At 46.8% G+C, this 23,539-nt stretch overlaps 1 protein-coding gene across 1 annotated transcript in view; it reads right to left on the reverse strand.

Annotated features, from left to right (window-relative positions):
* NIPAL1 (NIPA like domain containing 1) overlaps nt 1-23,539 on the reverse strand; it is a 258,775-nt gene that overhangs the window by 125,640 nt on the left and 109,596 nt on the right. Inside the window, exon 2 of the mRNA XM_069631705.1 lies at nt 826-1,089. Within this exon, the coding sequence (XP_069487806.1) occupies nt 826-1,089 (264 nt within the window). The remainder of the gene's footprint in view (nt 1-825; nt 1,090-23,539) is intronic.

Here is a 23,539-nt window from a genome sequence, read left to right on the forward strand (position 1 = left end):
AGGCGGTTGCAATTCCAAGGTGATATTCTGTTGAATACCAAAGGAAGTGCAGAACTGGTTGCGCAGATAAACAGCTGATGAAGCTGGGGGGTAGGCGGGGCAAGGGTTGATCGTGTCCTGGTAAATTATCCTCTGAGGATGTGGGTCCATAAGTGCGATATCATACCAATGTTCTGCAAGGCCGTGTTAGGCCTGCTTTATAGAAGTTCTTCTGCTGGCAGAGATCAACTGTGTACCTGCGCAACCAGTTCTGCGCTTCTTTGGGGATTCAACAAATCTCACCTTGAAAATGCAACTGCATTGACCAGTGAAACACAATGAAACCACTCGCCTTGACAAAGACCCAGGAGGATCGAAACATGTGTTGGCTGGAACTTGAATTCAAATAATCTTTATGATCAACAAAACTTGCCAGGGTAATTTTCTTGACACCACATCAAATTCACACTAAACTACTTGCTCACCCAGTGTGGATGTGACTAGGGCTCTACCCTTGTCTTTTGCTTGACATGGACTCAGTGTACACTGCCAAGTTCGAATTTTGCACCTAAATAATAGAACAGTTGGGCTCACCGTAACATTTTTATTGATATGATATGATAGGTTATTTATAACGTGCATAATACCCAGAGGTTTCTAAGTGCGGACCTGTGGATCGAACCTGTGTTGCTCTGTGTCATCTTGCTTTCAAGGTGAGCATGTTGCCCCTGAGCTATCCTCCCAAGACAAATCTGCAAGACTGCAACACTTAGGTGCTATTATTAATAATACTATGATGTAAATACAAGTTTGCATGCAAATATAACTCATGAGAAAGGTCCTCACCTGCTCTCGTGGCCCCTTTTTCAGACAGCCTCAGCAGTCCTTTCTTTTTCAGGATGAAGCTGGACCCAATGAAGAGGCTGGAGCTGACCGCGAGCGCCAGGCCAATGTAGAGGCTGTATTTGCCCCCGGGAGACGCTCCGCTACTGAGGCCGGTTTTGTTGGCGTGCTTGCTTGCCGGGGTGGCGTGGAGGTAGGACACATCGATGATCTCGCACAGTATCTGCAGCGAGGAGCTGGACGGACAGGTCAGCGGCAGCACGGTGCCTGTGGGAAGGAGAAGCGCACATCCATTAGCCACACCGCTCATCACTGGCGCACAATGGTAAGGTTACACGCACCCAAATTCTCCAGACCCTCTGACATCTCATATAAACTTCATCCTACCTTTTCTGCTCTTCTTCCCTGTCCACGGCCAAATGGGATATAGGGATTTTCCCCCTGTGGGATGCAGGGGATGTGGGTTAGTTTGGGCTCTTCCTGTTACCCTGGGGGTGGACGTGGGTGGTATCGGGTATAGGAGGCATGAGGCTCTACTAAAACAAGCTTTTGCAAAGCCCATTGGAGTTTGCGGTTGTAGTTGTTTATTGCATTTTACATTTAGCATGGAAGGAAGAAATGAGGAGCGACAGGACAGAGAGGAAGACATGACAGCATGGGAGGGAATGAAGGAAAGCACTGGCGGGGGAGTTGAATAAAAAATAAATGTGAACACGAGGGAGAATAAAACAAAATACAGTAGATGAAAGGTGGGCCTGCAGCAGGACACAGGAGCATTGTAGAACATTTGAAGGAAGGAGTGACAGGGATAAAGGACAGGTGGAGCAACAGCACCATGGGGGGCTGATTGACAGCCCAAAGGTGGGCAGAGAGACTAGGGGGGGGTGCAACAGCATAAGGGGGAAGGAGCAACATCGCAAAGGGGTGGAGCAACATCACAAGGGGGCTGATCGACAGCGCTACAGGGGGAAGGAGCCACAGCGCAAGGGGGAGCGAGAGCACAAGGGGGAGTGACAGCACATGCGGGAGGTGCGATAGCGAAAGGGGAGAGGAGCGACAGCGCAAGGGGGAACGAGCGACAATGTTAGAGGTGGAAGGACCAACAGTGCAATGGGGAAGGAGTGACAGTGCTAGAGGGAGAAGGAGCAACAGTGCTAGAAGGGGAAGGAGCGACAGCACAAGGGGGAGCGACAGCACAAGGAGGAGGTGCAATAGCACAAGGGGGAGGAGCGACAGTCCAAGGGGGAAGGAGCGACAGTGCTAGAGGGGGAAGGAGTGACAGTGCAAGGGGAAGAGGGACAGCACAAGGGGGAGGAGGGACAACACAAGGGGGAGAAGGGGCAGTGCAAGGGGGAGAAGGGGAAGTGCAAGCGTGGCAGGCGAGGGGAGGAGAGGGGCCAGCGCAAGTGAGAGTGGAGGGCAAAACATATTTATAATTAGGACAACTAGGCCTGGTCCTGGGGGGGCATTTTATAAGAGCAGTAAGATTTAATATTCTATTTTTATATCAGAGCCATCTTTCTTCATGGACCCTTGCTGCTCATAATACATGTAGCCTAAGATAGCATGTTGCTGCTGGTTTAAACGCTATGACTACTGATGTAGGCGAACTCCCCCTTTTCGAGGCAGTGCAGGCTTCTGGGGCGCTCTCATCTGACAAGATCTCATGCCAGCTGCCAGGGAACTGCAGGGATATTCAATTATTGTTTTATCTTTGCTAATAACCATTTTCTGAAACCAAGAGGAAGTAGGAGTATTGAATGTTCATGATATCTATTTCATTGGTAACAACATTTTAACTGCTGTTTTGATATCATCATGCATAGCAAGTCCAATGCCCTTGTGGAGGACTGTCTAAAAGCAGGTTACCATACAACAGGCTCTTATGCATTGTATTTCAAAAGCAGTAGAGTTTGGAGCTCTCAAAAAGCCGTTAGTTGTGTGCAAGCTGGTACGGTTTTTAACGCTTTAAAGCATCTTTAATTACGTTTGCATCACTTTGCATTATGGTATTTGTAGTTCTACGTATATAAATGAGAAATACAGTCATTAAAGGAATGCAAAATACAATGAGCTAAACGCCTGCTCATGTAGACCATCTTTTGCTAGCTCTTTCGCTGCATATCTTTTACAACTAAGTGTAAAAGGACAAAGGAGCTGACTTTCTAAATTCTGAAGCGCCCGCGCATTCACTGGAGTTTCAGTCTAGGAAAAAAGCCTCAGCTTCCAGTGGCTTCAACCTTTCAGCCTTAATGGTGACGCTGCCTCTCCTCTGCTGGTGAGGGGCAGTGCCACCATTAAGGCTGAAATGGGTAGGGCTGTCCCCTGCCAGGCAAGCCTATAGAAAATAACTGCAGAGATCAGCATCCTCTCCCCCAGTGGGAGAGGGTGCTGATCTCTACAAAAGGCAGCCTGGTGAGGGTGCCGGTAGCCCATTGAGCCGGCACCGTCAAGGGGCGTGGCTTAATAAGCCAGCAGGTGACCCCTGTTGTTAGGTCACGCCCACTGATGAGCCCCGGCTCAGTTTGTAGTGCCACTTAAGGCACTGTGTGAAAGGACATGTGAATGATCAGAAACCAAGGCGAATCCTTGATGTGGCATCACAGCTCATATGGGGTCAGGCACATGCTAATTCAAAAAATGTATGTACTTGCAAGTCTATTGTGGTTGATTTACATACAGAACTGCATTTGGGTGCAAATATTGGTTTTCATGCACATGTATTTCCTCCCAAAATCTCAAAGAGCACACAATGTATAGGCAGCTGGTGCAAACAACAATAACAAAATAACTTTACTCAGCACCCTGGTAAAAAAAAGCTTAAAAATGACGGGTCTTAAAAAGTTCCCCCTTCTATCGATTGAGTATGGTTCCATGCCTAAAATAGAACAGGGTGGAAAGTGGAGAAGAGCAGAAGTCTGAAAAAGGCAATGTTCGAATATCGGGGGCACACACATTTGGTTGGGCCGAGGGCAGCAGCAATCCAAAATGCGTTGCTGGAGGAGGGACAGCGCAAGGGAGGGAAGTGGGGGGAAGCAAAAGTGCAAGGGGGAAGGAGCGACAACGCAAGAGGAAGGAGCGACAGCGCAACGGAAAGGAACAACGGCACAATGAGAACGAGCGACAGCACAAGGCGGAAGGAGCGGCAGCACAAGGGGTGCAGAGGGACAGCGCAAAGGTGGGAAGATGGACAGCACAAGGGGAAGGAGGGAAAGCACACGGGGGAGGGGCAGCCCAAGTGGGAGGTATGACAGCGTATGGGGAGATGGGGGGGCACACGGGAGGAGGGACAGCACAAGTGGGAGGAGGGAAACAGCAACCAGGGACAGTGCAAGACAGGAGGATGGACAACAAAAGGGGGAGGTGCGACAGCGCAGTGAGTGCAATCAGGGATGGAGGGACAGTGCAAAGGGGGAGGAGGGACAGCACTAAGGGAGAGGAGGACAGCACAAAGAGATAGGAGGGACTGTTCAAGGGAGAAGGGAAAGCACAAGAGGGAGGAGGGAAAGCACACACAGGGATAGTTCCTGGCGGGGGAGGGCCAGCGCAAGGGGGTAAGTAAGGACAGTGCAAGGGAACAAGGAGGGACAGTGCAAGGGAGGGAGGAGTGTCAGTGCAAGTGGGGAAGGAGTGACAGAAGAAGGGGAAGGAGTGAGAGTCAATGTTTGGTGAGAAGGGATGGAGCAACAGCACAATCGGAGGGGAGGATTGACAGTGCAATGGAGGGATGGGGATAATGCAAGGGGGAGGATGGACAGCGCAAAAGGGGGTGTAAGGACAGGGCAAGTGGAGCGTGACATTGGCTGGTTGTATATGTAATTGCAGTCTTTGGTCGTAGCTGTCCTATATTATAGTTGTCCTGGGAGGATAGCTCAGCGGCAAAGTGCTCGCCTTGGAAACAAGACGACACGCAGCAACATAGGTTCGATCCCTGGGTCCATGCTTAGACACCTCTGGGTGTTAAGCATGTTATAAATACCCTATCATATCATATTATAGTTTTGATCTCAGTGTGATTTCTTACAAGGACTCCTGTAGGTTGTCAGTGGTACTGCACCTCTCCAATGAACTAAAACCTGCTGATGTCATCACAACTTTTTATTTTGGAGAGGTGCAGTGCCACTGACAACGTATAGATGTCCTCTTAAGAAATCACATTGAAATGAGGGTCTGCCATTGTTTACACTACAATAATTACTTTGAAGTAATTTACTTCGAAGTAATTCGTTTGTAATCACTTTTAGATATACATGTAGTTGAAGGTTAAAGGATAAAAAGGGGATAGGGAGTGGGATGGGATAACAATGAAGGGGAAGGGGGCATAGGGAGGACCCCCATTATTTAGAAAAATAATTTGAAGTGACATTTGTATGTAAATACTTTGAAGTAAATTACTTTGAAGTAATTACTGTCGTTGAAATGACATTTACTGCTGCTCTCCAAAAAATAAAATATAATAAAATAAAACAAGAACCAGGGAAACATGAAATAGAAATGGAAACAGGTGGTGAGCAGGAGAAAACCTTTGTCAGTGGTACCGCACCTTTTCCAAAGAACTACATCGTACAGATGTCCTCACAACTTATTTTATTGGAGAGGTGCAGTACCACAGATAACATACCGATGTCCTCATGACAAATCACATTGAGATTGGAGAAGTGCAGTACCATTGGCAACATACATATGTCCTTGTAAGAAATCTGACAGTATGTTGTCAGCGGTACTGTACCTCTCCAAATAATAATTGCTTGTATGGTCACAATATCCAGAAATGGAAACCTACATGTAACCCAATGGGGCCAGGGAAGTAGCCCAAATATAGCCCATCTCTCTCTGGCTGCGAAAAGAAAGATCACCACGCCACCACTCGATAAATGTCCATTCAGACCATGTTTTGTCAATACAACTGCAGGCCCCTGGGCCTCCTGAAGCCCATTTTGTGTCACCCTTTTGCTAATGGTTCATCAGTGTAACTGATCGCAACAGCGCCCTGATGCCTTTGGGTGCTTTACAAATGCAATAAATAAATAGCAGCTTTAAAAGTGACACAGTCACATGCAATGGTACAGTACTCCTGAGTGTGAGAACATTCATCTAACAAGCCCCTATTGGATTACTTCGGTGTAATGGAACAAGCAATACCATTTAGTGTGTTGTCCAATTATGCCACAGAATTTCCAGTTGTCATGCCAACCACAAAGTCAGCTTTCTGGCACCCTTTGACTCCCTCTCTTCTCTGTAGCAATGGCTCTTCCACCAAAATGCGCCAAACACAAAAATGGTATGAATTCATGTCACTTTTGAACTTGTCTTTCAGCACCTATATAAGATGGGGGAAAGGCTGGTTTGACAAGCACCTCCAAGGCTGCTTGTGTCTTCAATGCAGGCCCAATCCTCATCCTATTCATGATTTCAAGATTTTTTCCTTTCAGAAGCTTTGCTTCTTAGCTCTGGAGTGCCCGCCGACCCCCAGTGGATTTTCATCACTACAAATGTTGATGCTTTTCAAAAAATGATCACATCATTAACTTGAGATTTCCTGATTTTGTTGATTCTAACCATGTGTTTTAATTTAATTTGAAAGTTTGCCATTTTGTGTAAATACTTTGTTTTACACTGTGACTTCCTGAACATCACTCTGCTTAACAATGCCACATGAATAAAATAAGTACATCCAGAGATTTCACTGGGCTTGGTGAGGCCGAGGGGCAAAACGATGGTGGCCTCTTTCCTATTTTTGGGACTTGCCCAATGGTGGTGCAAAAAATGTGTATCTGGTTGGCTGAAATTTTCACTGAAGTACAATGAGGACCACTAATTCCATAGAGCGTCACCTTGGAACCATGTGTCTTCATTATAAAGTGACACGCATATCGCTGGTGCCCCCACTGCCTACAAGCAGTGCTGTGACCCTCCATCAAGCCTAGAAATCACCCTTCATTAGAGAGGACGTACCATCGTTTGCCAAATAAGTGGACATTTTCATAGCATCCTCCTTGACTTTGTACATCTCAGTTATTGTCTGCACCCCCTAATGCTTGCCTAAGAGGAGGCATGAATCTCATTTGGACCCAAATATCCACAATGGCAACTAAAACATTCCCCACCTTGGTATCTTAAGTGCTGTGGAGCTGCTGTCTTTTGGTAGATTAATTTGGTGATCTTTAAAGCTGGCTTCAATATGATATTATGGCGCTGCTATGCACCCTGCCTCTGGAACAAGTTACCAATGCAGATTAGACTGACCGCCTCCATCCTCCACTTTAGGAAGGGAGAGAAGATCCTACTCTTTAATAAGCATTTTGCCAATCCCTGATCACCCCACTCAAACCTTCTTCTCATCCGACAGAGCTCTCCTCTCCACTACGCACCCGGGTCACACCCTAATTACAGCTCTCTGTTGCCTCTGAGCTAGGTTTACGCTCTATAAGTCTCACACATACTGGATAGTAAGCATCTTCAGTTTAGATAAGGAATTGTTGCCGACTGTTACTGGTTGTGACATTGTAGGAATAAGAATGCCCCCTGCTGAGGTATTCTTATTCCTACTGGAGCAGCTCACTGACATGGTCAGAATCATCATACATGCCAGTGGGGGGGTCACATTTCTACATGGAAATAACTATTTCATACAAAAAAAGGAATCACAGAAAAAGTGTGTGTGTGTTTGTGTGTGTGCAGATGTGTATGTGAGTGTCTGTGTGTGTGAGTGTGTGTGTATTTGTGTTGTAAGGAAGGCATGGTATCAAGAATAGACAGACACAAGTGATCACAGTTCAAGGGTGTTTATTAAACTGTAAAGGTAGGTTGGAAAAATGCCTAATCTAAACCTAAATCTAAGCACGGGATAAGGTTGGTTTTGTAGCACAGCACACGCTCGAGCTTTCCCAGCACGAGCTAACAGTTACGCTTTCAGCAATTAGGACACTCAGTGGTTAAGTCTGTTTACTATCAAAAAGTCTCTTGCCACCGTGGGCCTGATGTATTCAAATAACAAACAAAGAGTTCCTTTTCACAGATGCATCGGGTGATGTCTTCTACCTCTGGATCCTCCACTTCCGGGCACAGATCCCTAGAAAGTTTGTATCAATATCAGGATCTTCAGAGGTTGTCTCTCCTGCTTCCAAGGATCTGATAGTTCAAATAATCAAACAAAAAGTTCAACAAAAGCTCTTCTCTGTATTTGGGTGATATTGCTTCCCCCTCTTCCGGGCTCAGACCCCTCTCAACTATCACTTCTCTTTATCGGGTTCCCTCTGGCATATTATGCATTAAAAAGGATGTTCCCTCTTGTATTTTGATTTGTTGTACTCACAGGCCAGTGGGTGTTGGCTTTCACCCTTGGATCCCCCTCTTCCAGGCTCAGATCTGACTTGACTGTTCGCCTCCCTCGATCGGGTTCGCTATGGCTTTCATTGAAATTTATCTGATGAATTTCGTAAAATGTCTTTTGTACAGTTCACTATGGACATCCCTCTGCGGGTTCTGTCACGATGCCCGCTCCCGGGGAGCCGGCTCAGGCCCTGCGTCCCCGAAAGCGGACATCAAGTCCCCGGGGAAGGTCCCAGCAACCCCTTATAGGGGCTCTTTGGACAGCGTCCTGGCGCCTATGGCGCCAGGCTCATTATGAAAGTGTTTGGGTGCACTTACCTGATGCAGACCATGCTGCAGAACCCCGGCCTCCTTGAGGCCTGAAAGGAACTACTTTACCTGTGGGACTCATTTACCACCCAGGCGTGGTCAGGGAAGGATACATATCTGATTGGAGGAAGGACACATTCTAGGAACTTCTTCCAAGGCTATCTAAACCACACCCAATCAGCCACACGTGCTTCGCGTTGTTCTGCGTCTAGCAGCTGGACGCTCACCGTGTCTGCTCCTGCATCTTGACTTCTGCCACGCCTGCCAGCATCCTGGATAACCTGCTAAGGAATGGAACAAGAGAACAGAAGAAGGAAACGTGCTAAATCTGCATCCCAGAGACATTTGCCGACAATCCTGAAAAGGAAGACATTTATTTTTAAAAGCACATTGCATCGATCGCTGCAGCGCCGCATTCTACTCACCTTTACAGGGTGCCTCCATGTTCAGCAGCGACCATCCGGATTCGCAGTCGCACCCCCGCACCTAGGGAGAAAAAGACAAGAACAAAGTTGAGAGAAAGAAGGGAAAAGGGAAGCTAAAACTCCATGTCAAGACTTACCTGTTGGGTCATTCCCTTTTCATTTCGGGTCCGCGCCGCATCCAGGCATTTTCGGACCCCGGCCCCTAAGGGGAAAAAGACATCAGCGTTAATGAGTGAATGAAAAGACATTACCAAAACACTCATTAAAGACTTACCTGATTTCCACAACGATTTCACCGCTCCCCTCGGGTCGGTGCCTGTTCCCTGGAATTCCGTACCCCGGCCCCTATGGGGAAAAAGACACTAGCATTAGAACATTAATGCATGGACACAAGGGGAACCACTTATAGAAAAACTTACCTGGAAGCCAAGCAAGTTTGGTTCTCACCCATCCGAAAATCCAGTGACGTAACTGGATACCAACGCGCCCCTGCATCAGAAGCAGGATGGAGAGCTCGTCCTTCCAGACCCTAAGGTGAGACGCTACAGGGAAGCACAGAAGGGTTTTGAGGAGGGTGCGAGGGGTAAGTGGGAGGCCGATTGCATTACTCCGCAGACAGTTAACCCCCTTTTCTCACCTACAGAAGGATACTTCTGCGAGTCAGACAAGCCAGATCTGGGGACCGGTCCAGTCCGTCTTCCGAACCCTGCGCATCACCTTAGACGAGGTCACAGCAGCGCGAACCAGACCAGCGCCCCCGTGGGAGTCAGGTGAGCGTTACAGAACGCGAAGCCTTCCTTCAAATTCCCACCCAGGCACTATGGAAACTTCTGAGACTGATCAGTTGGCCCAATTACTGGGGGAATTACAGGCCGAAGTACATGCCACTCGTCAAGAGACTAATGCCCTCAAGAGGGAATTAATAATATCAAAGGAAAGACAGCTTTTGCAAGGTCAAGCTGGACAAACTCCTCTACCCTATTCCAGAGGGAACCCCGCTCCTGTGGTTCTCAGTAACCCTGTGCAGATTAATCTACCTGGAAACATGCCGCTGGCCCCACCTGAACGCTTTGCTGGGGACCCCAAACGATTCGCCGTATTCATGAATCAGTGTCGTTTGCACTTCCTATGCAGACCTGGGGCCTTCCCTAATGATCAGACCAAAGTAGCCTTTGTATTGTCATATGTCAGCGGCTGCACTGCCGATTGGTCAGTTCCACTGGTTACTCAAGATGACCCGATTCTCCGTGATTTTCAAGGATTTCAAGCAAGCATGGAAAGGTTATTTGCTCGACACTCTCAGGGGCAGGCTCTGGATGGCGAACTTCTATCCCTGCGACAGGGCAATCAGGACCTCCTATCCTATATTGCAACCTTTAATAGACTAATTGTGGAAATGGGATGGCCAGAGGATAAAAGAGTCATGTTATTTTATCGAGGTCTACGCGGAGAACTTAAAGATGTCTTGGCCCAAGTTGTAAATCCGCCCCAAGAATGTACAGAATATATAGACTTAGTGGTCCAATTGGATCACAGACTTCAAAACAGAAAAACAGATCGGTCAAGGTTTGAGACCCGAGTGTTGGTCAAGACCCACGCTAACCCCAAGGGAGTTGATGTCTCTGAGCCTATCCAAATTGGAGGGGTTAAAGAACCCTTAACTCAAAAGGAACGTGAAAGGATGCAGCAGTTAAAATTATGTCTTTATTGTGGGAACTCTGGACACTTTCTACGAGATTGCCCGGCAAAACCGCCCCGAAAAGCGGTAGGAGCCGCTGATAAAAACCATGAAGACTCTGTTTCGGGAAACGACTCAGCCCGACAAGCGTAGGGGTCCGCTTGCCGAGCTTGAAAACTAACTCTCAGACCTCGCATTTCATTGTGCCAATGGTTCTCGTAGATCCAGAAAAGCCTAAGCGGTTGCATGCAATAAAGGCATACATCGATAGTGGGGCTATTGGAAACTATGTGGATCGTGAATTGGCCTCTAGGATTAACCTCCCTCTCCGTCCTAAAACCAGCAAAGATGTCATCACCACAGTCGATGGAACTGAAATTGCCTCTGGACCGGTAACACATTCCACTACTGGGGTGACTCTTATTGGTCCTGACGGCCATCGGGAGGCAGTTGTGTTTGATGTAATCAAGGCTTCACAGTTTCAGGTTTTTCTTGGAATTCCTTGGTTAAAGACACATAATCCTCGAATTGATTGGCGAGCTAAGAGAATAACCTTCCCAGATTGTGCAGAAACATGCTACCCAGAAAACCTGAAGATTAATCTAGCATCTGTAACCTCTGCCTCCATGCAATTACCTCCGGAATACCAGGACTTTCAGGACGTCTTCCAAAAGGAACAGGCCAACACATTACCTCCTCACCGATCGTACGATTGCCAAATTGATCTGGTGCCCGGTGCACAACCCCCTTGTAGCAGGATTTATTCCCTTACCGAACCTGAGAACCTGCATTTGAGACGATATTTGGATCAATACCTCGCCAATGGTTTTATTCACCCGTCAAAGTCCCCGGCATCCTCGGCTTTGTTCTTCGTGCCTAAAAAAGAAGGCGACCTTCGAACTTGTATCGATTACCGCGCATTGAACCAGATAACGGTTAAAAACCGTTATCCTCTGCCTCTGATTCCTGAACTCCTTGACCAGGTGAAGGACGCTTGCATATACACCAAGTTAGATCTCCGGGGGGCATATCATCTGGTGCGAGTAAAAGAAGGCGACGAATGGAAAACGGCCTTCCGTACAAAATATGGATTATTCGAATACCAGGTAATGCCTTTCGGGTTGTGCAATGCGCCTGCTGCCTTCCAATTCTTCATGAATGATGTCCTTCGGGAACTCATCGATGTTTGTGTTGTCGTCTATATCGATGACATTCTAGTGTACTCCTCTTCGGAATCTGATCACAGAAAACACGTTAGGGCAGTTCTGGAAAAACTGCGCCAACACAAACTATTTGCTAAACTGGAGAAATGTGTTTTCCATACCACAGAAGTTGAGTTTCTCGGTTTCATCCTGACACCCAAAGGAGTCCGAATGGACTCAAGAAAAGTGGATGCCATCCTCAAATGGCCATCACCTAGCTCTGTAAAAGGGGTTCAAAGCATGCTCGGCTTTGCCAATTTCTATCGCAGGTTTATCCCGGAATTTTCACGCATAGTACAACCCATTACTGGACTCTGGAGGAAAAATAAACGTTTTGAATGGTCTGAAGAAGCCGAGCAGGCCTTCCAGGATTTAAAAGCTAAGTTTACCTCCGCACCTATATTGAAACACCCACGTCCAGATCTCCCGCATGTCGTCGAAACTGACGCATCCAGCCTAGCCATGGGAGCAGTTCTGTCTCAAAGAGGTCCTGAAACCAACCAACTGCATCCCGTAGCATTTTGGTCCAGAAAATTCTCGGCACCAGAGATTAATTACGCAATCACTGACAAAGAACTGTTAGCCATAAAGACCGCTTTTAAAGCCTGGCGGCATTACCTGCTTGGCGCTCGACATACCATCACGGTGATCACTGATCACCGGAATTTACAGTATTTGAAAACCGCCAAGGCTCAGTCATCACGGCAGCTCTGATGGGCTTTGTTTTTCGCTGAATTTGATTTCGTGATTACCTATCGACCTGGCTGCAAGAATGGCAAAGCAGACGCCTTATCCCGAATTGGAATGGGAGAATCTGATACAAACTCAGAACCAGTACCAATAATTCCCGAACAGAGAATTCTAGGCATGACTTTGTTACAGACGCTTGAAGACATTCAAGTCAGAGTGAAACAACTCCTGGACCCTACAGTCCTACAGGATTGGATACAAAAGGGAGCAGACTTTACCATAGATAATGGTTTACCTTATTACCAAGGACGCTTATTCCTGCAGCACAAGGATTTACACAAACTAGTTATTTCAGGTTATCATGATACATTAATAGAGGGACACCCCGGTATTGCCAAGACAATGGAAAAGGTGAAACGACAATTCTGGTGGCCCTCTTGGCGAAAAGATGTTAAATCTTTTGTGATGTCCTGTGGTGTTTGCGCCCAAAACAAAGGTCAAAAGAAAAGACCAGCCGGTCTCCTTCAACCTCTAGACATTCCGCCAGCACCCTGGCACACCCTATAAATGGATTTTTATTACGGATTTGCCTCCTTGTTCGGGATACAATACCATTCTGGTAATTGTGGATTTGTTTTCCAAAATGGCCAACTTCATTCCTTTGAAAGGTGTACCTTCAGCTTCTGTCCTAGCCAAAGAATTCCTCGAAAATATTGTTCGGCTACATGGATTCCCATCTATACTAATCTCTGACCGAGGAAGCCAATTAATTTCCCACTTCTGGCGCAAATGTTGTCAAATGGCACAAATCGACGTAAGATTATCGACCAGTCACCACCCTCAGACCGATGGTCAGACCGAGAGGACAAATCAGACCCTTGAGCACTACTTACGGTGTATGTTATAGCAATCTGAAAGCAACTGGAAAGACATTCTTTGGATAGCCGAATACGCATATAATAATTTGGTACACTCTGGAACTGGCCATAGTCCTTTTTATACCTTGTTTGGACATCACCCTCGAACCTCAAACCTCGACTCACCTCAGAACCTCGGAGTGCCCGCAGTAGAACATCTGCATTCTACCATTACCCGAGCCTTCAAAGAGACAACCACGCATTTACAACAAGCCAAGAGAAAATACAAGGAGAATGCTGACCTACATCGGAGTGAAGCACCTCCTTATCAGATTGGGGATCAAGTGGGGTTAGCTACCAGACATTTACCGCTCAAAGGGCCTCGAACTTTTAACCCAAAATATCTGGGACCTTATTCTATTACGGCAATAATGAACCCAGTAGCGGTTAAACTTGATTTACCAGCTAATATGCAAATTCACCCTGTTTTTCATGTGTCACTTCTGAAACCAGTGGTCCCCGGAACCCGACTACTCAAACCTCCAGAACCTATTCAAATAGATGGGGAACCCGAATTCGAAGTGAAGAACATTTTAGATTCAAAAATGTTTAAGTCAAAGCTTTTCTACCTAATTGATTGGAAGAGGTTCGGAACTCAGGAGAGGTCGTGGGAACCCAGTGACCATGTGCATGCACCTCGATTAGTCAAGAAATTCCACCGACTCTTCCCAAACAAACCAAAACCCCCAGAGGGAACAACCTTGGGAGGGGCCTTGGGGGGGAGTGCTGTACACGATGCCCGCTCCCGGGGAGCCGGCTCAGGCCCTGCGTCCCCGAAAGCGGACATCAAGTCCCCGGGGAAGGTCCCAGCAACCCCTTATAGGGGCCCTTTGGACAGCGTCCTGGCGCCTATGGCGCCAGGCTCATAGACAACGTCAGTCCTGCCGCCATAGGCGCCAGGCTCATTATGAAAGTGTTTGGGTGCACTAACCCGATGCAGACCATGCTGCAGAACCCCGGCCTCCTTGAGGCCTGAAAGGAACTACTTTACCTGTGGGACTCATTTACCACCCGGGCGTGGTCGGGGAAGGATACATACCTGATTGGAGGAAGGACACATTCTAGGAACTTCTTCCAAGGCTATTTAAACCACACCCGATCAGCCACACGTGCTTCGCGTTGTTCTGCATCTAGCAGCTGGACGCTCACCGTGTCTGCTCCTGCATCATGACTTCTGCCATGCCTGCCAGCATTCTGGATAACCTGCAAAGGAAGGGAACAAGAGAACAGAAGAAGGAAAAGGCCTCACCTGCTAAATCTGCATCCCAGAGACATTTCGCCGACAATCCGGAAAAGGAAGACATTTATTTTTAAAAGCACATCGCATCGATCGCTGCAGCGCCGCATTCTACTCACCTTTACAGGGCGCCTCCATGTTCAGCAGCGACCATCCGGATTCGCAGTCGCGCCCCCGCGCCTGGGGAGAAAAAGACAAGAACAAAGGTGAGAGAAAGAAGGGAAAAGGGAAGCTAAAACTCCATGTCAAGACTTACCTGTTGGGTCATTCCCTTTTCATTTCGGGTCCGCGCCGCATCCAGGCATTTTCGGACCCCAGCCCCTAAGGGGAAAAAGACATCAGCGTTAATGAGTGAATGAAAAGACATTACCAAAACACTCATTAAAGACTTACCTGATTTCCACAAGGATTTCCCCGCTCACCTCGGGTCGGTGCCTGTTCCCCGGCATTCCGTACCCCGGCCCCTATGGGGAAAAAGACACTAACATTAGAACATTAATGTGTGGACACAAGGGGAACCACTTATAGAAAAACTTACCTGGAAGCCAAGCAAGTTTGGTTCTCACCCATCCGAAAATCCAGTGACGTAACTGGATACCAACGCGCCCCTGCATCAGAAGCAGGATGGAAAGCTCGTCCTTCCAGACCCTAAGGTGAGACGCGACAGGGAAGTACAGAATGGTTTTGAGGAGGGTGCGAGGGGTAAGTAGGAGGCCGATTGCATTACCCCGCAGACAGTTAACCCCCTATTCTCACCTACAGAAGGCTATTTCTGCGAGTCAGACAAGCCAGATCTGGGGACCGGTCCAGTCGGTCTTCCGAACCCTGCGCATCACCTGAGACGAGGTCACAGCAGCGCGAACCAGGCCAGCGCCCCCGTGGGAGTCAGGTGAGCGTTACAGGTTCACTCTTGTCAACACACTATATTTTGGGACTTAGACTTTCAGTCCCCTTTGTCGGCATCCCTCATTCGGGTTCACTGTGACCAGTTCATACAACTTGGTTTCTCTTCACGTGTCGGTTCACTATGGCTTTTCTCACATTCACAATTCTTAATTTCTCTTTAAACAATGCACTGTGAACCTCTCTGTCACAGGTTCACTCTTATTAACACAAAATGTTCTTGAGGCATTAGGCTTCACCCCTTTTCATTGGCATCCCTCTTCCAGGTTCACTATTTGCCAATCTTTTCTTTCACCATGTGGGATTTGTTACCCTTAGCCTTCCTTTACTTGTCGGTCAAAGACTTTCGACTGTACATCGGATTTTGCAAGACCTCTGTATGACCAGTTTGACATTATTCTGACGGCCTTTGCACAGCCTTCTGGAATCGGTAGTTTCAACAAAGCTGGGGAACCAAACTAGAGTCTCTCGCTGAACACCCATGTGGTGGCGGGTTCCTTTCAGCTGACTTTCCCCTTTTTCTCATTAATCACCCTTTATGCATTCAAAGTTCAATTAGCCGTTTGCTACTTTTCGTTCAACACAGTTCGATTTCTGATCTACTCTCCCCTCGACTCACCATCTGGTGATGAACTGCTTCGCTTTCTTCATATCGGGAGGCAAGGTTGGTACCACAGAGACAAGCGTCTCTCCCCGGCTTGGTTATCAGCGGAGGAGGGTCTTGTGTACCATTGACATCTGCTGCAACACACGCTGGCTATTGTTCGTGGTCGTACGATTCCTTCCGCTGAGGTTTCAGGGGCTTTGGTCAGAAAAGGCAAGGTTGCTTCTCTCCTTGTCACCCTCTAGGTATGTACCATCTTTCTCCTCCTCCTGAATTGCGTGCCTGGATAGCTGTCTCGTTGCACGGTCTGCCTTGATCATAGTGTGCTCTTGTGCTCCACCTGTTATCCCTGTGGGGAAGGGAAAGGGCCGTCGGGTGTGTGTGTTTCAGGACAATTGCCTGACTTTTGCCTGACCCTTATGTTGGGACACGTCAGGTAAACGGCTCGGGTGTTAGTCCATTGTCTGTGGTGTGTGAAAGTGTTTGTTTTGGAAAAGGTGGGAATGTTTCAGAATATCCTACGGGGTAGGGTGGGAAAAGGTGTCATAGGAAGGGGGATACTGCATCTCACCTATCGGTGTCCCACCTCCACTTCCCGTGGATCCCCCATCCAGGTGATCCTCCCTCAGTGGTCCAATCCCAGGAACTGGATTCAATAGCGATGGCTGTGTCTTGGCCACCTGGATGGCAGATCCACAGGGACTAGTTAGGGAGACACCTTCAGGTTTCTCACAGTGTGCACACAACATCCAGAGATAAAAGGCACTTCAAACAGCATGCTGTGGAAATACATTTCTTTGGTGTTCCTTCCATTCCGGGTTTGGAGGAAGAAGCCTTAGAAATGACACAAGTGGTGACTTGATTGCACTTGTGTGAAGGGCAAGCAGAAATGGAAGAAGGGACTCTGTTTATACTCTGAAAATAGATAAATAACCTATAAATGAAAACGAAAGGTCATCCTTGCCTCCCATAATTCGAGGGAGTCTCTGTCATTGTCTAACAATGTCTATGATTTTAGTGTTGCAACCAAACTTCCATGAAAAGTAGTCAATTAACCCCAGTAACTCCAAAACTGCCCCATAAAGACACCTATTGATTTTGCTCCAATCCTGGTGCCATTTCAGCTTTCAGTTGCAAATGGTTCCCACTAGATTCTGTTGCTGCATATTAGGTTTTGGCATTGGGCCAAGACAAAAAGAAAAGAACCAGTGGAATTAGGCTTATTGAAAAATGCAAATTGAAACACACATACACATCCATAAATGCAACCCTTACAAACCATGATGTTATCTGACTGTGTTACCTTATGCTGCATTTTATACAAAAATACCTGCAAAAGACAACATGATTGAAAGACCACAAGCAAGAAATATATATTGAAATAAGAACAAGGTTGTCCACAAAGTACACGTATTTAAAATGTTATGCCTTTCAGAAAATTAATTTTGAACGTGCATGGAAATTGAAGTACACATTTATATTAACAATAGGAGTAGCGACCCTTTCACAGTGAGAGCACATTTAAGGAAAGCACCCCATGTGTGCTGCATCTTTGCTTAAAGTGTGAAGATTACATTTAGCACGACAATATTTTGTTGTGGTGCATGAAAAGGGTGTTGATCGGTTTTCTGCCATTTGTATTGATTACCCGATTGCCAAATAAAATATATGTCAGCAACTCGATCCTGCAAAAGTCAGTCAACATATGTTAGTGTTGCTCTGAATACGCTGTGCTGTCTGATGTGTTTCCCCTGAAAGCATGGGGTCCTTGTCTATATCCCAGTTAACTATTACCAATGTGTTTTACTATAGATCCAGTTGCTGGCGGGTGGGTGGGTGTCTATACATCTCTTGAATTGCTATCAAGGGGGATTTTATTTTAGCAGCTGAATTCTTTTATTGAAACAGATATGCTACAACGGAATCCAGTAGAAACCATTTCTTAAATGTCCATTGGAAGTTTGCCAGCCCACGCTGCCCGCAGCTGACATGGAGCCACTAGCGATATGAAAATCATGCTGTCACCGGAGCTTGTGGTCTCAGGTTGTGCGCATGAAGGCGGTACGCTCTGTTGGAAATTTCACTTTACTATTTCCAGATCGTTTCTACTTGACCCAGTTTCTGACAAATGGGTTTTTGTATATATCCTGAACCGTTTTAGTGGTGGTTTTCGTCCATCTTTGTGTACTGCACCACTCTTGCCCTCCCTGACCACACATCTGCAGCCAGCACCATGAAAACTCCACTCCTTCCTTTGCTAATCACTCCACCTTGTTGTCTCTTCTTCACCCTTCTTTATCTCACCCCTCTATTTCTCTTGCCTCTTCCTTTCTTCTCCTTACCCCACTCCCCCATTGCCCCATTCCTCATCTACCCAAAACGAGTGGCTTTGTCAATGTTTATATGGATTTATATAGCACTTCTTGAGGTGCTCACTGTTTGTTGCACTCCCAATTATGACACTGAAGTGAGGCTCAGAGAGAGGCGAGCTGCCCAGGATCATACCATTTCTGATAATGTGGGGGAATCCAGCTCTCCTGCTTTATAATGAGACACCTGCCCCTTCCAAAGTTGGACATAAAAATATATTGTCACATCAACCAAACTGACGAAGACACCCACCCGAATATGTATTGTGTATTCAATAGAAATACATTGCCATTACTTTGAATGTATAACCTGGGGACAGGATGCAGCATATCTTTCGGAGGCCCATCCCAGAGGGAATATCCCCCACCCGCCAACCACTGTAGCCTATTATGTGTTTGACTTTTCTGAAACTGACAATATATAAGAGGATATAGACTTAAGTATGTCAAAACAAACATGGTTCGCTTTTCAGGGAGAAACTAGCACAACAGAATATACACAGCTTCCAAAGGCAAGGTAATAACACAGGTGGATTAAAACATTAAACATGCCTCTGTGTTATTCTACAAAGTGGAATGTCCAATGCACGTAGGGAAAGAAACATGCTGTGAATTAGGATGTGAGGAGCAAACAAACATGATGAAAGAAGGGATGATGAACTGCTGCATTTGAAAAGCAAATGAATGGGAGGCAGTAGGAAGAAAGTCAGAGCATCTCCCGATGCCTTTATACATCTGATGACGTGTAGACGCTACGATCAGCTCTGCAGCCCAGTCACCAACTCAAATCTTAACTGTCTTGTGACTGCCCCGAGTACATCAATAAATACATAGGCAGTAGCTGAAGTCAATCCAAATGCCACTTGCCTCAGAATCCTAAACAGGGTGCGTTTACTCACACGAAACTCCAAATAGTATCTGACAGTCACGTGACCACAGCATACAAATTCCTATCTCCAATTACGGCCAGCAAAGCAACATGGAAGTCAAACAGCTCCTGACTGGTGCGTTCTTCACTATTTTATTCCCCCAATGAATACACAACAGTATTTGGGCTTATATTTGTGGCAAACGCAACATTAATTTGACCCATTGACAAGTCATAACATTTAAATACATTACAATAATCATGAACACAGGTACCGCATGTTCTTACACTTGGTCCGGTGAATTCAGTCTACTGTATTATTCAAATTGGACAAATTGTTCGAAACTTATAATTGTAATGTATGTTGCACTTGTCACTTTAAAATACATTGGGCCTCATCACGAGTTGGATGGTATGCCGGCAGTGTTACTGCCGGCATACCGCCCAGGCTAATAGCATTACTGCCACCCGGTCCAGCGCTATTAGCGCCGGATCAAGGGTTGGGCGGTAATGGGTATTCCCCACTCCCTATTGCGTCTATTGGACCAAAAGGGGCATTTTCAGCGCAATTATCGCGCGCTAATAGTGCCGTGCTAATTGCGCCTGAAAATGGGCATTAAATTGGCCCATTTACCAGCAGTTTATACCTTGGTAAGTATCATCAAGATGAGTATAAGGTGAGTTCCGATCGCGAGTCGAACCTATCCCCCCACGCAGTCAGTGGAGTAACTTTGCTGAAATTATTGAGGGACACATGACATCTAAATGAAAGGGGCCCCTGCCAAATAAGTGGAACACAAAGGTGTGCCACAAAAGTTGGAGGGAGAATACAAACACCCTTGTACCCTCTTAAAACTGCACCCATGCACACAGTCCATCTGAAGCGCAGCCATGTAAGGACAATCCTCAAAGAGCGCCCGAGTCTAGGAAGGTGGAGAGACAGTGCTTGTGCTGCCTCGCTGCTGGTGCCAGCTTATTCCCAGCGCCCTGCTTCTACAGTGCCGATGCCATGCCAACTGCATCCCCGTAGCAATTATTTTGACTATATATCACAAACAGTGCTCCCATGGCACAGAACCTGCCCTGGCCATAGGCTGGTTTGAATCATCGGAACGTCTAATGCTTGTAATTGCGCTTACAATGTAAACACAGTAACATGTGCACACTTGAGGATTCACCCATTTTGAAAAGACGCTGTCAATATTCACATTTTCGGTGTGATGATTATGGGGAAATGGCAGAATGAATACAACTAACTTCAAGCACTTTACAATAAAATCACTTACAGGGATGTCATTTAGGGTTCGCTAGGGGTCGCACTTGCAACCCCTGAGGTCTCCCTTGGTACCCTTACAGAAAATTTAAAAAAGGTTTTTAGTTTCTTTTTTTTTTTTTTTTTACAAATTGAAGCTCATGGGCGGTAGCCAATGACATGTGGCTCTTTGCTTCTAGAGTGGCTGGCGTTCTTGTTCAGGCTTCTTTAAAAAACAGGGGGTTCCACAAGTGTAACACTTTGAGCAGTGACCCTAAATAAGAAACAGTAGAAATAACAAATAATTGGTATTTCTGGAATTCTATACAATACTTGTTAGACTCATCAAAGTTTTATTACACTTCTGGGGGTGAGTCACTGATTTAGGGCCTCATTCCCTGGAGATTCGATTAGCACCATGGCTGCCTCCAATACCGGGTCTGGGCCTGGTCTGGTTGGATGGGGACTTACCGGGTCATTCCGACCCTGGAGGACCTGGTAAGTTCCCATTCAACCAGCCATTCCCCATTCCCATTTGAGCCACCATAGGGCTCAAATGGGAATGGGGAAGGTGGTAATTACGGGCCTGCTAATTGCAGGCCCGTAATTAGCGCCTGGTCCTTTAGCGGGACCCGTAAAGAACATCTGGTCGGACCACACGTCCTTTGCGGTCCGCTAAGGGAACTCGGAATTGGGTGGTAAGTGATTACCGGCACCGGTCTCCTTACCGGTGCCCGGTATCCCTTACCGCCCAACTCGGAATGAGGCCCTTAGTCTGTTCTTAAACACCCCAAATTCACAATGAAGACAAAATACTCCAAAAAGCATTTACAGTACAATAAGCATCCATTTGGGGCTATGTATTTTGCTTTTCGCAAGTTGCAGTTATAGCATGTTTTTTTCTGCCGATACATATGTATGAAATATTTATCATGTTACAGTTATATTGTAACATCATTTTTCATAGTGTACATAGGAACAATGCTATGTGATGTCACTTCCGGTTTTGTCAAGGAGTAAAAGGTTGCGTTCCATCGCTTCCTGTGATGGGACTTCAGGGTGCGTGTCAAACGACAATACTTCCTGTGATGTCATTAGAGGTTAAGGGTCACATGATGTCACTTCCGCTACCCCTGACATTTTGGTGAAATGACATCCCTGATCACTTAGCATGAGGACTCAGAGACAGATGTTCTCGCTGTTAGGCATTAGTTATGGTTTTATCATTCTTACTTGAATCGCTTTTTGGGTACAGTTTCGAGCCAGTCTATAACTTGATATTTCATTTTTCCACCTATTTTTCAAGGTTGTTTTATGCGTATCAATGAAGCGCAAATAATGCATCAAAGGTGTAAGGCCCTTCAAATCTAGTCAATGGAACGGTGAGCACCCCTGGGTTTCGGTGTTTGGCGACCAGGGGGTTCATTTATTTGAGGTGAAACTATGGCCTGGTTTGTAATCTCCAGAAGAGGACACGCCTCGCCCTTTTCCTTAGATTTAACACTGTGCACAGGCGACAGGTTAATGCGGACGTTGCTTTGACTACAACATAACAAACTGTGCGCTCTCGGCAGTCGCACAGGTTCTGCTGCTTTACGGTTCAACAGTTACCCATGCAGAGACTTACATGTGGTGTCTGTGGCAAAGGCATGGCCAGGATTTTCTAACAGGTGGGGCCTGAAGCTATTGTAGTTGGGCCCACCGCAGTGCAGGGTCGAACTGGGGCATAACTGTCTCAGGCACCAATGGACAAGTGGCACACAGTTGCAAATGGCAATTCATTCCTTTTGTGACAGACTGTTTGAATAGGGAGAGTTTTTTTAATGAAATGTAATGCAAATTGTGTAATATAAAAAATATTTATTCAGGCACAATGGTCAAAACTACTAGCCGCATGGTGAAGTAACTCATCAAACTGGCCCACATTGGCCAGAAAAGTGGGCCAGTTTCACCAAAAAAACTGGCCCACACTAGCATTTTGCATTTTTGTTTTGGGCATTGGCCTATTGCCCTATAGGCCAGTCCGAGCCTGCCACAGTGATATGGCACTGCTGAGTGGGCATTTCCACATTTTGGGCAGGCTTTGCCCGCTCAGGCCCTACCCTGTCTACGCCTTGGCTGAGAGGGTAGAAAGGACAAGTAGGATGAGTGGAGGAAACGAGGCATGGCTTAGGAAACTAAGAGGTACCTTGTGAAAGTGGGCAAGTGGGACCACAAAGAGGGTAGACTAGAGTGAAAGGGGTGCCAGGAAGGTGTGGGTGCGGGTTTAGATGAAATGACAGAGTATTGCCAGCTCGTCACTACAGGTTCAGCTCCAAGAGAGGCTGCAGGCACCCAATGCAGCTGAACGCAGAGAGTGGTACCATCAGTACTCCCATGCCCACTCCCACTCCATGTCCCAATGTTGTAGCCGCTCACAGAGCTACAAGCAGGGCCCACAGAGTTCAAGTGGTGTGCCTCATCTCAGCGTGAGAGACCCCCATAGAGCTTGAATCAGTGCCCACAGAGCTCTGTAGCCACTTTCAGAGCCGCCAACAGGGGTCCACACCATGCCCATGGAGCACAGAGTGGGACTGACGGGCCATCTCATTCTGCTCCTCATCCGCTCATCCCAGCCCAGAATCCTACCTGCTGGAAGCAGATTAGGGTCCTCTGTTCTGTTAGTTCCCTTCCTGTGTTTCCTTAGTGGTAATTAATGAGTCCCACCCATCTCAGGAAAGCCATCCCAGAGATCTAAGCCAGGTTTTAAAGGCCACCCTCTTATTATCGTGTAACCTACTCTATTCTAGCAGGGCTTCTGCCATCTCACTGCAGGCATGCATGGGAATTTCTTCATCCGGTGCCCCCTGTGTGCTTTGCATCAAGGTCATTGTATGATCACTCTACTGAGAGCCACATCTCTGTGAGCTTTCAGAAGCCTGTGTGGTTCAT

The sequence above is a fragment of the Ambystoma mexicanum genome, chromosome 6q (genome assembly GCF_040938575.1).
Source record: "Ambystoma mexicanum isolate Mex_15411 chromosome 6q, UKY_AmexF1_1, whole genome shotgun sequence".
Lineage (NCBI taxonomy): Eukaryota > Metazoa > Chordata > Amphibia > Caudata > Ambystomatidae > Ambystoma > Ambystoma mexicanum.